Source organism: Centrocercus urophasianus, unplaced genomic scaffold, assembly GCF_019232065.1.
Source record: "Centrocercus urophasianus isolate 14NV4802_14NV808 unplaced genomic scaffold, USGS_Curo_1.0 seq_1258, whole genome shotgun sequence".
Lineage (NCBI taxonomy): Eukaryota > Metazoa > Chordata > Aves > Galliformes > Phasianidae > Centrocercus > Centrocercus urophasianus.
Window position 1 is genome coordinate 6,631 of NW_024884429.1, and position 15,662 is coordinate 22,292.

Genomic DNA, 15,662 nt, shown 5'->3' on the forward strand with positions numbered 1-15,662 from the left:
TTTAAATTTGAGTAACTTCCTGTTACTCCAGGATAACAAATATTAGGCCTGAACTATCCCAAGAAACTTCATGTTAGATGTGGGAATAGTCTGTGAAGAAGCTGTGATTTTCTCTGGAGCAGGCAGTGCTCTCTCTCCTGTGTTCTGTGTGAGCACGAGTGGTTTTGGCTCTGTGGCAAAGCACAGGAGACTGAGGAATACTTTCACATTTTTTTCTGGCATGTGACAGGAGAGAGTGTTTCAGGGCAGCAGCCAGTTGCTGATGTCAGACCGTGGCCTAAAGAAGCTGTGACTTTCCAACCTGAGAGATTCTGTGACTCTTCTTGATAGAAATTCTTGAAGTTCGGATGACTGGAATTTCCCCTGGGGAGAATTACTGGGTTAAACAAGTACTTCCCTCCTTACCCCTCCACCCCGCACTTGTAAGATTTCATTCAGGTTTGACTTAGAGAAACCCTGAAAATTACCATTTCCCTTCTGATGTCAGCACTGTTCTGGCATCCTGCCTGTGAATAACTGAGCAGGAATGCTTTAAAACCTGAGCTCAGGCCACAGCTGCAGCTGCACCTCCAGACATCACGGTGGGAGAGCTGTTGTGCCCCAGCAGGGGTTGAGCTCTGTGATGCACTCGGACTGATGTGTAACACCGCTGCTTCCACTGCTGACAATGGGGTTTGTGTTTAACTCTGTGTCTGGAGTTGCAGCGGTTTGAAGGCAGACTGAGGAGCAGGCGGCGTGGAAGAGGCAGGGTACATGGAGATGGCCATCCTGCTTTGGTTTGGGGCGCTGGTTTTGGTCTTTTCTGGTGAGATCGTGCAGTGCAGGCTGTGGTGCCTGCCAAATATTGCCGTCTTTCACTGCCTTTGTTTTGGTAGGTGGCTGTGCCTTCCTTGCTGAAGTCTGTCTGAATTCGGATAAAGGCCATGTAGCCTGCTGTCCTGCTCCAGGGCAGGATTGCTACATCTAATAACAGCACAGACTGCAATGAATGGATTCTGTTTCAGTGCTTTACTGTCCTTAGCACTGGACATTAGAAAAAGTGTTTCTCTAACTGAAGCAATCGTAATTGTCTCTTCTTGTGCTTGTCTTTCGAGTTATTGGGATCAGAGCAAAAGTGTATGAGAACCAGCTTACAAATGTCTGGCTTTCCCCCCTCCCCTGGTTTCTTGAGGACAAGGTTGCTAGTTAGGTTGCAAAATGTCTCCCTTTATTTCTAGGTTACTGTGCTCGCTGGGGACTCCACTGAAGGGGTTGGGCTGTCCAGTGTTACCACTTGCACATCTTCTAGGGTCCCAGAGCTGAACTGTTCACTCTGCTTCCCTGGATGGGATCCTTCCTGTCGTCTTGTTTTGCGTTTCATTCTTCTTAACAGTTTGGTGATGGATTTAAAGTCCAAATGACTGTAGGACTATGCACCTTGTGCAAGTTTAGGAGGAGAATCTGGTATTCATTAACTGTAGGTAAATAATTAAACCAGTGGCAGACGAGAGGTGGTACTTCTTGGGACGTGGTTTGAGAAAAATCTTTCACCTCTTTGCACAACATATGTTGAAATGGTGGAAGTGCTGGAATTAGGCACATCCTGAGCCTTCTTTTCGGCATGAGGCGTCTCTGACTTTGTAGCTGGCATTGCTGGCCCTGGTAAAGCGTCACACTGAAGGGCAGTGCATGGAACGTGATCGCACAGTCCTCCAGACTCCAGCTGTGCACAGCGTGAGAAGGGCAGTTACCCTGTGGGGCAGCTGGGTGGGTGGGTGTGTTTTTCTTAATTATTTTTTTTTAAAACACAGTGGTGACCAAGTGAGTTTGTAAGGGGCTTTGGTAGCTGCAGTGCTTTGGAACTTCTGGGAAGTGCTCCAGGTACCTGCTGGATCTGACTTTTTCTCTGGGCTTGGCGTTGCACCTGGAACACTTCTCTTCTTTGGTCTCATGAAAAATCATCTCACTGGAAATGTCAGTTCTGATTGGCCGTAGACAGAAATTGGCTCCCCTGGAACAGAACGTGTTTGTGGGGGCATGGTTTTCAGGTAATGTGTGCTGATCCTGGAGGTGGTGAGGGGTTTAGAACAGAAAAGAGGAAAGCACTCACTGAGCTGCAGCTCTGGAGGTGGGGCAGAATGCCTGGCTGCTGTTCGGCTCATGGTAGCTACTGGTGGATGTAAAGAAGTGACTGACAGATGATCCTGAAGTATTCCACCAGCCTGTGCTTTAAAAAGATTTCCAAAAGGCCTTCGTTGGTCTTCCTGTTTGGTTCACGAGACGTGGCAGCATTGCAAAAGCTTGTTTCTACGTTAATTGTGATTGATTACTTTGCAATCTAGGACAAGATTTCCTTTGAAAAGCTCTATGCTGATTTGGTGTCAAGAATTAAAATCAGATGAAGTAATCAGTGTTCTGTGAAATATCCCAGAGTGTTTCTTGTTGGCTTTCAACTGTTCTTGGCCCTTAGCCCTCACCTCCTTTTCCTTCTCTAGTGCAAGGTGCTAAATCTATTGTCCGCACGCTCAGGAGAATAACTCATTAGGCATTTGTATTAGGAGACCAGGGGATAATTTGCTGCTAAACTTCAGAGCGTAGATTTACTGGCTCTAATGATGAGTGTGGAGTATATTGAAAATGCATTGTGTCAAAGCAGCATCGGTGCTTGTACTGAATGGTGAACACGTACTAATGTTAGCTTTAAACCTGCTCACTCTGTGCAAGGCAATAAACTGTTTGGAGTTGTCAGTGCTGTCAAGGTACAGTCATGCCTCACCTTCCTGCTCTCATATGAGTTGTCTTGCAGTTTCTTGTTATACCTGTTCCTGAAACCAGTGAAGATTTCACAGCATTGGCTGATCCTCCTCCCCGTTGGCATTGGCACAGTGAGGCATTTCTGTATCTCCTCACCAGCTGTCCCAGCACACTTTAACTTGCTGAGCAACTCCCCACATTGTTTGTTCTGCTTTAAAAGAAGCTGGGTTTTTCTAGGCGTAGATGGAATACGAGCCCAAGGACAAAAGCAAGCATAGGGTGGTAGACCCAGGCCTCAAAATTGCTATAATCAACTGCATAGGGCTGGTGGATTTTTATTTCTATTTTTTAAAAAAACGATGACCTCGAGCTACTGTATGGCTGGGGTTCATGCCAGGCTCAATAAATCCCACAAAAATAGCATCCGAATTTGTCAACTGCTGTAAAAAGAAGGGAAATAAGTCGTTTCTTCCTATAAGTATAACATGACTTTGTTACCTTGGATCCCTCTGATGAAATAGGAGAGGGTCAGGATGGACATTTAAGGGGAACTGAGCTGCTTTCTAACAAGGCAGCAGGTGGCTGATGTTGCAGTGCAAAGGGCACTGTGAACATTGGATGCTGGCCTGGAACTGAGGTGTGTTAGAGATGCTCCTGTTCTTAACAGAGTGTTGCAGTAGCACTCCTGGGGGGGCTGAAGGTGCTGTGTGTGATCCGCTTGGCGGGCCCCTGTCACCCTGGTGCAGAGCAGCAGGAGCTGTGTGAGCTGGGCTCTGTGGGCCCAGAGGTAAGAAGGGCTGGAGGGCGGGCTGGTACAGCACTGGTCTTTCATTCACATTAACTTAAGCTGAGATTGTCGCCTCCATAGTTCAGTTCCAAACCTCAGGTTACTCAGATGACTTTGGCAGTCCTTTATGTTGCGTTACACATTCTTTTAAGCAAATTCAATTCTTCTGCAGAAGCAAAGGAGAGACTGTTATTCTGAATTGTGGGTTGTAGAAACTACAGGCGCTGACACGTAGCTCTTATTAGTGCAAGCAGCTGCTCTGGACAAGATGGATCTCTGTGTGCTGAGACAAGGTAGCCTTTGACAGCTGTAATTCTCTTACCATGAGCTGAGCTGCTTCTCCTCCATTGCAGTGCTTTGTGCAGTGGGAGATGTTGGGCTGCTGGACGCCTGCAATGTTTTAGAGCCCTGATGTGACGTGGAGGTACCTCGGGTGCACCCTTACCAAACCAGCATGTTAAGTGGCCATGGGAATTTGCTTGTCCAGTGAATCTGGTCAGCCACCCTTTGTTCCAGTGTAAAATGAAACAAATTTACAAAAAAGAAGTTGAAATATTCAAATGTACTTTGAGCTTTCAGACAGACACAAGTGGGTTGAAACCTGCAGTGCCACATTTATTCCCATTGTATGTATGGAGAATTAAGGCATAAGTTGAGGAAAGCCACATGAGGTAGTATAGTCAATGTGGGTCTCCAGTTCTGCAGCTTAACTGTGTGTTTCTCTTTCCCTCCCTAAATGTTGGAGGAAGGTCCATCTTCAGACAGACTTATTCACAACTTTGGGCAGTTTGCAGCTTTGCTGTTTTGTTGCTTTTGAATGGGAGAGGCTGGAAATGCACTAGAAAGTCCCTTTCTAGCCTGATACTCAGGTGCTTGATGAGGTGCTTTATGTCTGCATATGTGAAACCAACTTAATACCCCTCCAGCAGATGATGCTTGATGTCTTTTAGTCTTTCAGAGCTTGTAGAAATTTTGTTGTTTTTTTCCATGGTGAGTAAGCATTTTTAGGAAGCTAGGAGGGTGTGCTGGAGGTGCCTCTTAAGATGTTTAAATGTGTCCTGGGACCCCTCAGATTTCTGTTCATGAAGGGCTTTAAATGAATTGATAATGTTAACTTTATTCTAGAAGATAAACTCTGGTGAGCTCTCTTGCATTGAGAGCTCAAGTTCTGGAAAACAAACGTCCACATGTTGAGTACCAAAAGCCATCTGTCTCTGAGATTAGTATCGCTTGTTTGAAGGGAAATGGGCGTTATGGAGAATTAGCTGCATGACTGACGTCTGCCACAGGTCTCAGTTGTCCAACTGCATTTGCTGAGCTTCAGGAACCTTTCAGGTTTTCAGTGGCGCTTAGGGCAAATATTTTGCGTCTTGGTGATGTGGAGCAGCTGCACTCTTCCGGACTGAAATCAGATCGCTTAAGCCGTAGTGACACTTCATGCAGTTTTGCTGTTCCATCCTTGCCCCTTCTTCTCTCGCTTTTTTATGGCTTGCTCTTGGCCTGGGCCCATTTCTGTTGTACAGCAGGAGCTTGCATGCTCCTCCTAGTGCATAAGAGGGCCTGGAACAAAAATGCTGTGATAAGACACTTAACTGTCTTTTTGTTGACTTTGCTCCAGTTCATTAAAGCAGACGCAGGAGGTTGGCTAAACTTAAAGTCTGATTTAATATTCAGAAAGGATGTTTCTTTCCATCTTAAAAGGAAGAGCACCTCGTTGCGGCTATCACATATGTGGTCCTTGGGGTCATCTCCTGTGGAGCTGAGGTGAAGATTTTGGGAGGAGTGAACAGCAGCACTTTGGAACTCTTGGGATAAGTTGGCTGAATAGTGTGCTTCTAAATGAGTAGAGAGCGAGGGGATGGCTAGTTACCTCATCATGTGGATCAGAGGAAATACTTTCAATTTGTACTTGTGCATGCAGATGTAATTGAAGGTGTTAGAGATTACACTGCCCCTCTAAGTAGCGAAGTGGATAATCTGACTCCATCTACTTGTGAAGTGTCTGAAAACTTCACTAGTCTCCAGCAGCTGCAGAAGAATCTGAATTCTTTGTTAATTTAGTCTGTTTAATTCGGTAAATAATGCTTGTCAGAATCTCCTGCCGTGTTAAAATAACCCTGTAGGTAGCTGTCAGCTCCTGCTTCCGCCTCAGCATCTGATAACGGAGTTGAGATGAGAGCAGAGGAGCTGGTTGCTTGGCCAAGGCCTCAGCCCACGTGTCACTCAGCCAGCTGCAGAACAGGCAGGAGCCCTGAGAGCGGGAAGGCTCTGTGTTGCCGTTGGGTCACCTCTTGGTCACCTCTTCCCTGAAGCCCAGAGCTCCTGTGCAGGCATTGGATTGCGTTGCTCAGCTGCGACACCGGTGTCATGCCGGCAGAATGGAGATGGAGGGCGAGGGAAATGAATCTTCGGATCGCTCTTACCTCGTGTTGGTGTGGCAGGGACTCACTTGCATGCTTTCCACGAGGGTCTGGACTCTGCTGTGCACTGAGTCTGGACAGCAGTGGTGACCCTGAGGAACTGGCTGTTTGTGTGACTGGTGTGTCTTTGAGTCCTGTGCTACATGACCCCGGGGTGAGGCTGGGCCTGTATGCCTGGAGCTCCCACCAATGCTGGTTTTTGCAGAAAAACAGAAGAGTCTTTGCTTCTCTCCCTGCTCAGCCCATTGCAACGCCTACACCGTAAATCTTACTTCAGGTCCCTTTGCACTACTGAAAAATGTCCTGCTAATGTAAGCATGCATCTGTCTTTGAGTAGATTCTGAAGATGGCAGAAAACCAGCTATGTGTCATCTTCAGATATGATAGTGGTTGAAATATTGCATTGAGGATGTTGAGAGATACCTGAATAATGTGGTGTGTGATAAGCCATGTGGCTGTGTGTCAGGGAATGACGGACTGAAGAAAGAAACAGAAAATCTAGAGCCTTGATAAGCTGGATTTGTTGAATTTGCTAAGGAGGGCTTAAAGTCAGTCTCAGAGGGAAAGATGAGATCAACAATTGCACTTTGTTTAAAGCAGAGGCTGGCAGAGCACCTTCCCTCTTGCCTTCAGAAGAAGAAAAAACAACAGAAAACCAAAACCAAACCGCGCATGCACGTACAAACAACAGAGCCTCAGGTTGCCCCCTGCAACTGGGCATGAGTACTGTACTCCTGTCAGGTTCTTTCTGATGACAGTTTGATTTCAGTTCCTTGCCAGATCTTCTGATTTACTTCTTTCGGGAGCAAAGCAGTCCATAATAATAGGTCTCGTGTTTTCTAAGGGTTTTCTAAGCCTTTCATCTTTTGTGTGGACCTTCATCTACTACAGGAGAATTTTTCTTTTTATCTTAATTTCACCTTAGCCACCTTCATTTCTCTTTTAAAAGTGGAGCACCATAGGGAGAGAGGCAGTGAGGTGTGACCTGCTGTGCTGGCCCCTCACAAAGCTCTGGAGGGGTTGAGCTCAGGCTGGGGTGTTGACCTTAGCACAGCCAGTTGGGCCTTGAACAGATCGGATGGAAGTTGTCTGGCTGGAAGATGAGCTGTTTTTGCTCTCAGATGAGGCCTGTTGTTAGCCTGTGCTCACTTCTCAGCCTGAGCTCTAGTCTGGATCTGGAGGGGTTTTAGTCACTTCTGTGTGGGGTTTGGAAGACCCAGCAGGCCTGTGGAGGTGAAAGAGCAGGCTGTGCCTGGGGAAGCATCTTGTGTTGTCTGTTGGATGTTACCATTTGTTCTGCTGCCATGAGCTCACAGCATTGCAGTGGGTGTTCCACTCGTGCTCTCAGGGGCCTGCGCATCGTGTGTGGGGACCCTCACAACTGCCACAGCAGCACTGGTGAGCATTTGCCTTGGTGCTGCAGTGGGTGTCATTCTGTACTAGAAGGTATGGCAGAGTTTTAGTTTTGGGGGAGGTTTGGATTAAAGCCTTCGTCCCTGCAGCACCGTGAATGTGTGCTGATGGTGCTGGATGTTGGGGCCTCCGCATTCTTACACCAAACATCCTTACCCACTGTTGGAATCTCGCCGTGACCAGAGCCGTTGGTAGCTCCAGAGGATGTGGGAGTCCCCACCCAGGCCCGGCTCGCTCTGAGCTCGCAGGACGGCCTTCAGCCTCAGCTGCACTTGCATCTTCTCATCCCAGTGACTTCCAGCCCCTCAGTGCTCCTTGTGCCAGCAGCCCCAGGATGGTCTGGGAGCAGCTGCCCCTGGAGCAGTGCTGGCAGAGCCCGGCGGCTCCTTTGTACCGCTAGCAGCCAAACAATGGTTTGTGCTCGTGGCCATGTGCTGAGTCACGTGCACCGCGCTGTTTCTGCCGGGGTCCTTGCCCATCTGTTCCCGACTCTTTCTGGGTTATCAGGCGCAGGTCCAAGTCCTTACAGGCAGCCAGCTCTGTGGCCAGAGATTACAAGCACTAACCTTCCTGGCAGGGTGGCGTGGCTTTGCTTTTATGCAGATTAGCCATGTGCTTCTCACTTCAAGGCATTCCACAGGAAAAGATGTTTCCTGTGTTTGGCTGTGGTGGGCGTCTCTGGTGCAGCCTGGCTGGAGCCACGAGTGGTGACTGCGCTCGGGAGAGGGATTACGGCGTGCTGGCCCCCCTTCCCATCCCACCTCCGTGCTACGTCACCACAACACAACCACACGCGTGCTCATACTGTTGGTGTCATTCATTCGGTGCCAAGATTGCTTTAAAAAATTCCCTTGGCCCCAGTTCAAACAGGAGTACAGCTGGGATGTGTTAGATTTTAGGCAGTCTGCCCTCAATTTGAGATGAGTTATAAATAGCAGTGCCGACTTCCTTAACTACCACTCTCCGAGGTAAAATGCAGGTTAATTACTGTGGGAATCAATTAGGGCTTCTCTCGGTTAAACAGCTAGCAACGCTTTTTATTATTTTTTATCACAAAAAAATGGACAACAGACATGGTCAGGAAAAGATTTTGGATCTGAGGTGTGAGCTCGGTGCCTTTTAAATTAGTTTTTTGGCCTTTTTATTTTTATTTTGGGGCAGCAGAGGAAACCAATTGTGGCCAATACCCGCATTTGCCAATAGCTGAGTGATGCTGATTTGAAACCAGAGAGTTCAGTAAGGAGTTCTCCTTCCTTTTCTTCCTCTGGCCTAATAAAATACAAACGTGTAGCAAAGAAATCAAGAAAGTCAGAGCTGCTTTTTTTCTGTATGGCTGCGGAGGGTTTGGCTCTGCTCCCCAAGTGGGATTTGTCTCTTCTCTTTACTCCTTTTCCTGCTAGGACTGTAAGGCAAGTCCCCTCCAAGTCAAGCAAGCTGCTCTTTGGAGAAGCCAAACTTTGCTTCTACAGGAGAAAACCTAAGAAGAATTTGTTGTGGAGTCCTCATCTGCTTAGGGGTTTTTTTCACTTATTTTGTTCAGTTTGATTATTTTTAAGGAGAGCTGCACCTGTCTCCTTATGCAGTGAAGCAGAGCCTCTGGCTGCCATTCTGTTTCTCTGCTTGGGGCCCCACTCTGTGCTTTCCCATCTCTACCTGCTCACAGCCCCAGCATCCTGGCATGCTTTGGAAGAAGTGTGGGATTTTGCAGTGCTGTTGCACTGGGGCTGACACTATGATTGCAGGTACTGCTCAGAGAGCTTTTTAACTTAGCCATTGTGGCTTGCTTTGGGCTTGCTGTTACAAGCTCTTACTCTAGGAATATTTTAAATTTTCTTGAAAGCTCAGCAGTTTGTCTGGAATGTTGGTTTTCGGTGGCTTTCATTTCACGCCGTACAAAACAGCTTAGCTTTTTAGAATTTGACTGGGAACAGAGCTGTGTTTTGCCAAGTTTTGGTGCCTAACAGTGTTGTAAAACAGTGGAGCTACTGAGACTGAAGGGAGAATAGAGGCAATTTCTATGAATGCGAGGAGGTGTAAGCAGGGGGTCTGGACTTCAGTGATCAAGGAGCAACACTTTATCTCAATTATGTCGCTCTGTGGCGGCGGAGCCTTTGCTTTTGAAGTGTAATCACAGTAATCTACTCCTGTGGTTTCCTATTGAAAGGATTTCCCATGTATCAGTCCAGAGAAGTGTCTCCCGCCTTTTGCAGTCAGGGTTTGGTATTTCCTTGTTTATCCTGGAGTATTCTTAAGCGGGCTCGCTTCCTCTTGGCTCTCTGTCTCATACACATTGGTGTGCAGGGCAGCTCTGCACCACCTCCACTCCCAAAGTCTTTATGAGAGCTCATGGATCGAGCTCAGCTTCTGTATTTTGACTTCAAACGTTCCTTTCTTGAGGCACACGTGGTTAAATTACCAACAAGGGCTGAGATAGCAGATTGGAGTGGCACTCCTGATGGCGTGCTCCTGACAACAGAGCGGCACTGCTAAGACAAGAGTAGTTAAAGCCCTGTTAGTGAAATAGATGTGTGTCTTTAATGGGAGATTTGGAGGGGGAAAATGAAGCGCTGCTGCCCGAGATGGGCAGGACGGCCCTGACCAATTAGCTTGTGGTAAGCAGCAAGTCCAGGCTGTGTGTACGGAATGGTTCCTTCATTTGAAAGACATGAATTGGGATTTACATTTCTCTGCTTGGAGAATTTTACCTGTAAAGCTGTAATTCAGAGTGCTTCTCTTCATGTTTGTTTTTAGCATCTCTGTGTGCTACGGCCACAGCTGAAAGATGTGGTGTTTGAAAGCACACCCTGTTGGGCAATGGGCGATGATTGGATCACGTCCTCAAAATATTGTCTGGGTTTTGTGTTGCCTTTTTAAATTTCTTTACAGCTGGAAAAAAAGTTTCTCTCTTTAACAGTGATTGTGTTTCCTGTAAGAGCCACGGAAAAGTGGGTCTTCACCTTGTTTCTTGTCCTTGTGGGTGACCACAGACAAGAAAATCTCTGCAGAGGAGACAGCATGTGGTGCGTGCACATTTAAACACAACAGCAACAGCAACAGGATTAACAGGGATGTATTTGAGAAGCTGTCCTTGCTAGCAGACTGTGAAGATGAGGTAACATCTGGGGGATACAAGTGACAAAGGGAAAAGATACTGCAGTGAGCAGTCAGTAACAAAAGTTGCTCTCCAGCAGATAGCAGCAGAACTGCGCTGGTGCATTTCTTGTGGGAAGAGTGAGCTGTGGGGGCAAGGAAGTAGTCATCAGTACTGCTTTAAGACAGCGAAGAAAACTGTGTGAGGAGGGAAAAGGTGAAACCCACAGAGGTGCTGGTGATGTGCTGGGTGGGTTTGACGGTGAGGCAGCGACACAGGTGATCCTGGGCTCTTGGGACTCCATCTTCTGAGGTGCTACAGCCTCAGCCCATGCTGCTCCTCAGTTCTAGTGGCGGTGTTAGCTTGAAGATTAAACACAAACTTCTTAAGAGCTGTTTCAGTATCAATATATGAGCTAAAGTGGGTGGGAAAAAAAAAAAAAAAGGCACAAAGGAGTGTGGTGGGTCGCATCTCTGTAAAACTGGCTTGTGAGAATCATACTGGTGTGTTGCACACGGTTGTCCTGGAATGCCTTCTGTAAGATGGCAAACAGTGCTGCAGGCTGTCTGGGGCTGAATTGGAGGGAACTCAGATCTGGTTCCTAATTGATTTCTGCCTTATTGGTTCAAATGGCTCTAAGGGAGCTGGTTTAGCTGGGTGGTAGCACCACTGTACCATCTGTGGGGTGCTTTGCCTGCATCCCCACTAAATTCCCTCTGCTAAATTCCAGCTCGTGCTGCCCTACAAGAGTACATCGAGCTCCCTGTGGAGTCCCTGCTTGCTTCTCTTTGGCGTGGGCTCGAAGCTGGGCTTGCCTGGCAGGCTGGAAGTAGCAGACAGCTGGTCAAACAAATGCTGTCAGGGTCTGTGTGTTGGGGCTTCAAGCTGTGCTGGCTGTTGAGGTAGGATTTTCTGAAGTGTAGCATACTGCATGAACTTTTTCCTGGGAGGGTGGATTCTGCAAACATAACTGAAATACTGTTCCAGTGTCTGGAATTCTTTATGCTTCCAGCAGGAGCTGGCTTTGTGCGAGTTTGCTTGTGCAGGCCTGTAGTGCCACTCCTCAAGCACCTGATCTCAGCAAGAGCTGGTGGATCTCTGCAAATACCACCCCAGGGCTAGTTGCAGGAAGCAACGTTGTAATAGAGAGTCCATTGTCATGGTGATGTGGTAGAAAACATCTAATTGGTATTAGTTAGGTCGACAGGAGATCAGTGAAATTCCTTATTCCCTGGGAGTGATGGAGGTTAAAGACTATGGCTGGGATTCATTTAGAGGTCACTGTGCCAAAGCAGGCTGATGGCAGGTCTTGCTTTAGCGTAGTAATGCTGCTGCCTAAGTAGCAGCATTGTGTTTTGGGGCTTACAGTATTTTCAGGAAATTTGGTTGACTGTTCCTATGTCTCAGCTGCAGGCAGAGGTAGTGCAGCTGAGGCAGACCTACTCAAGTTGCATTTACTCGTGCGTCTGCTCCAAGACTTACGGACTTGACATTCAAGGCTGACCAGTACTTTTTCATGCATCTAAGGAAATTTGATTTAGAATCCTGTATTCTGCAAAAGGCAGCAGGCACAAAGCACATGTTAAAAATAATAATAATAAAAAGTAGAACTGCAGTCTATGAACATCAGTAGTGTGGCCAATATTACTGCACCGATATGGATTAATTGAAATGCATAGGTGTAAATTAACAGCCTGTAGTGCTTTGGGAGACCTTGTTATATGTGAAAGAAGAAGTGTTTCTTGTGAATATTTAAATTTTCAGAGTGAATTTACCTTGTTGTGGAGTATCTGGATATTAAACTGCTGCTTACTGTGGGGAAAAGCCACTTATATTGATAATTCATCTTTCTTAATGGTCTTTGCCACCTTCTTTCCTGTCCTCTGGCCGTAGGAGATATGTCAGCATAAAATGACTGCTTCTCATTGGGTTTGTTCTTTGTGAGATATCTGTTGTTTGAAATGGCATTGGAACCCATGCTGTATTCAGAATAGAACTGTGGATTGTAGCACCCACAAAGAAGCAGACGGCTTCTGCTGCTTTGCACCAACCTGGTGAAGTTTTCTTCTTCTTTTTTTTTTCTTTTTAAATTGTGAACACTGCCTGTATGCAGCTGGGTGTATATTGTGTGTCACAATTTGCTTTGCAGCCTTCAAGTCCAATGGATCAGATGGGGAAGATGAGGCCTCAGCCTTATGGAGGAAACAACCCCTACACACAACAGCAGGGACCTCAGGCGGGGCCACAGCAAGGACATGGCTATCCAGGACAGCCCTATGGGCCGCAGACTCCCCAGAGATATCCCATGGGAATGCAAAGCAGGACACAAAGTACAATGGGCAGCATCTCGTATGCGCAGCAGGTAGAGCACCCAAGGTTCTGTAAGTCTCTGTTTGCAGCAGGGGCAGGTAGAAGAGCAAGAAAATACTGTGTGTTTTGAAGGAACCACCTTCCATCGGGTTGGAATTGGTTGGTTAGGTGAAATGGCATTTCTTGAGGCTGCAAGTGGAGTCCTTCCTTCCACAAGAGGCAGTAGCAGAGCAGTGAGTCAGAACCAAGGGAAAAATAAATAGTGAGGCGACTGAGATACACTCACCACTGCTAACAGTTCTGTTAACGACAGAAATGTTTCTTGCAGTGGAAATGACTTCCAGGTCAGTTCTGGCTCACTGCGTGAACTGAGTGCTTCCTGCTGGACTGTTAACAAGATACAAAAGGCTGCCTTTTTGTGGAGCAAGCCTTCTTTCCTTTTGATGTTAATGTCATCGAAGCATGGTCAGATAGGGATCCCTAAAAATTTAGTTATGGTGCCTATTAAAATTTTCTTACTGCTGAGAATAATGTCATGCACAAGTGACTTTTGATACTGTCTGGGAGGTTTCCTTACATAAGTAGTGACATTTCATGTATCTTCCCAGTTAACTGCTCTGCACAGGTCGGTGAGTTGTTTCTTCTTGAGCATAATATGACTGTGTGTATGTAAAATCACTCCTTAACTGGTACGATTCTACCCTCTTCTGTAGATTCCACCTTACGGACAGCAGGGTCCCAGCGCATATGGGCAGCAAAGCCAGACTCCATATTACAACCAGCAAAGCCCTCATCCCCAACAGCAGCAGCCTCCGTATTCTCAGCAGACTCCATCCCAGACCCCTCACTCTCAGCCTTCTTATCAGCAGCAGCAACAGCCTCAGTCTCAAGCTCCACAGCTTCAGACATCGCAGCCTGCGTATTCTCAGCAGCAGTCCCAGCCGCCCCATCAGCAGTCCCCAACTCCATATCCTCAGCAGCAGTCCACAGCCCAGCAGCACCAACAGAATCAGCCTCCCTACTCACAGCAGCAGTCACAGTCACCCTACCAGCAGCAGCAGCAGCAAACTCAGCAGACAGCTTCCTCGGCTCTTTCTCAGCAGTCGTCTTCATACCCTCAGTCACAGCCGCAGCAGCAGCAGCCTGCATATTCCCAGCAACGCTTCCCCCCTCCTCAGGTAGGCCGTCTCCTGCTTTGCTTCCTTCTCTAAGCAATTTTTAAGAAACTTGGGCAAATGGTTTTCTTGGTGGGTTTAAGCCAGTAGAAGTATGCATTGACAAGCTGGCTGGAATGATTGCAATAATAGATGTGCTGCTTCTCCGTTGTGTGTAAATCTGCATCTCTTTCAGAAATGTTACGTTGGTAACAGGCCGAGCTGCAGTAGTGCTGCAGTTCTAAAGACCAATTGCAAGTAAATGCTGTTCATCGACAGTGCCGGTCTAAAAGATTTCATAGTGGCGTGGTTTTCACACTGTGGTCTGTGGAAGATCTCCAGGTGGTCTGCAGAGCCACTTAATTTAGCACAAAAGCAGAGCACTTCGGAGTTTTCAAAGAAAACAACTCTATTTCCTGGTGCTTTTATATCTGATCCCAAGACTTCAGGAGGTGTATTGATCATACGGAGGAATTGAGCATGGGAAAGCTCCGTGGGTTCCTTGCTGCTTGGGTGGAGTTTTTTCACAGGCGTTTACAGAAGGCAGCACACAAGTGGAGACGTAACCTGTAAAGACAGTTTTCAGAGTGACACGTAGATGGGAGAGTTTGCTCTTAAATGTAAAGCTTTGCTTTAAGGGGGAGAGGTAAAACATGAAGCATGGGGAATTGAAGATAAAATAAGAAACGTTTTTTTTTTGCTGTGTTTGTTTTCAGTAATATTTAATATTATTCTAATAGTCATGAAAAGCTAGCTGAGACCTTTAAGCAAACGTTGCAATGCGTCAAAAGTAGCTTTTTAAAATTAGGGAATTCTAATTGACTTGCAGCATTTGCAAGAGGTAAAGAAAAAAAAAAAGGTAAAGAAAAAAAAAAAGCATTTGCAAAGAGGTAAAGAGCATTTGTAAAGAGGTACTTATAGCTGTTGTGTGGTGTTAGAAAATCAAGAAGCTGAGTGGGCAGTCTCTCAGCACAGTCTGTGTTGTTCAGGGTCTATCAGTAATAAGGAAAAGGCAAAGAATTACTATTTTGTTGTGATCTGGAGTTCTACACCCAGCACTCACCGTGGCAGTCTGTGGAACAGTAGTCTGGCTTCAACTCTTTTCTGTCCTATTTCCTGATTTAAGCAAGTGTCACTGAGGATACATAATTCTTCCACAATGTGAAAATATACTGGAGTGATTCCAGTTGAGCCTTTATTTTACTCCCATTTGTGATTTTTTGGGGGTTGTTTTTTTAATTTTCCAGGAGTTATCTCAAGAATCTTTTGGCTCCCAGACGTCATCTGCTCCCTCAATGGCTTCCAGTAAAGGGCAAGAGGATATGAACTTGAATCTTCAGTCCCGACCTTCTAGCCTGCCGGTGAGTGGTGAGCTGTTCTACAAGTGAACGGGGCGAGAGCAATGAGAAGCACAGCAGGATAAATTAGCAGTGGTGGTATTCCACGTGGAAATGGGAATGATGGAGACTGCCTGTGCTTTTTACTAAGTCATTAGCTTATGGTTTCCCACTGGAGATTAAATGTAATTTACAAAAGTAATGGATCTGAGAGTAAAGTTTACCCCTAAGTACTCTGGTCTGTGTGTTCTAGCCAGAAGATTTTTCTTGAGGTTTCTGTTCATAGTGTCTGAAGTACCCAATTGCTGTTACAGTAGGCTCTGACCTTCAGGAAAAGGTGTCTCATTTTATTTTATTCTGTTGTTTCTTTAGCCCACTGTTGCGTTGGTTGTTTGTTGGCTGTGGAACTGTCACTGG

The 15,662-nt window shown here is 46.5% G+C and overlaps 1 protein-coding gene across 3 annotated transcripts; it reads left to right on the forward strand.

The window, feature by feature from the left end:
- The first annotated feature begins 1,518 nt into the window (after window positions 1–1,518).
- On the forward strand, window positions 1,519–15,338 carry LOC122156519 (AT-rich interactive domain-containing protein 1A-like). 3 transcript variants are annotated; one of them, XM_042811283.1, is made up of 4 exons: window positions 1,519–1,746; window positions 12,594–12,806; window positions 13,468–13,932; window positions 15,156–15,338. In XM_042811283.1, exons 1-4 carry the CDS (start codon window positions 1,669–1,671, stop codon window positions 15,294–15,296), a joined length of 897 nt encoding a protein of 298 aa, XP_042667217.1. In that variant the 5' UTR covers window positions 1,519–1,668; the 3' UTR covers window positions 15,297–15,338. The 3 variants fall into 3 exon arrangements, with proteins under 3 accessions (XP_042667217.1, XP_042667218.1, XP_042667219.1); XM_042811284.1 differs by having other exon boundaries at window positions 1,523–1,750; XM_042811285.1 differs by lacking the exon at window positions 1,519–1,746 and adding an exon at window positions 1,807–2,027.
- The last annotated feature ends 324 nt before the right edge of the window (window positions 15,339–15,662 follow it).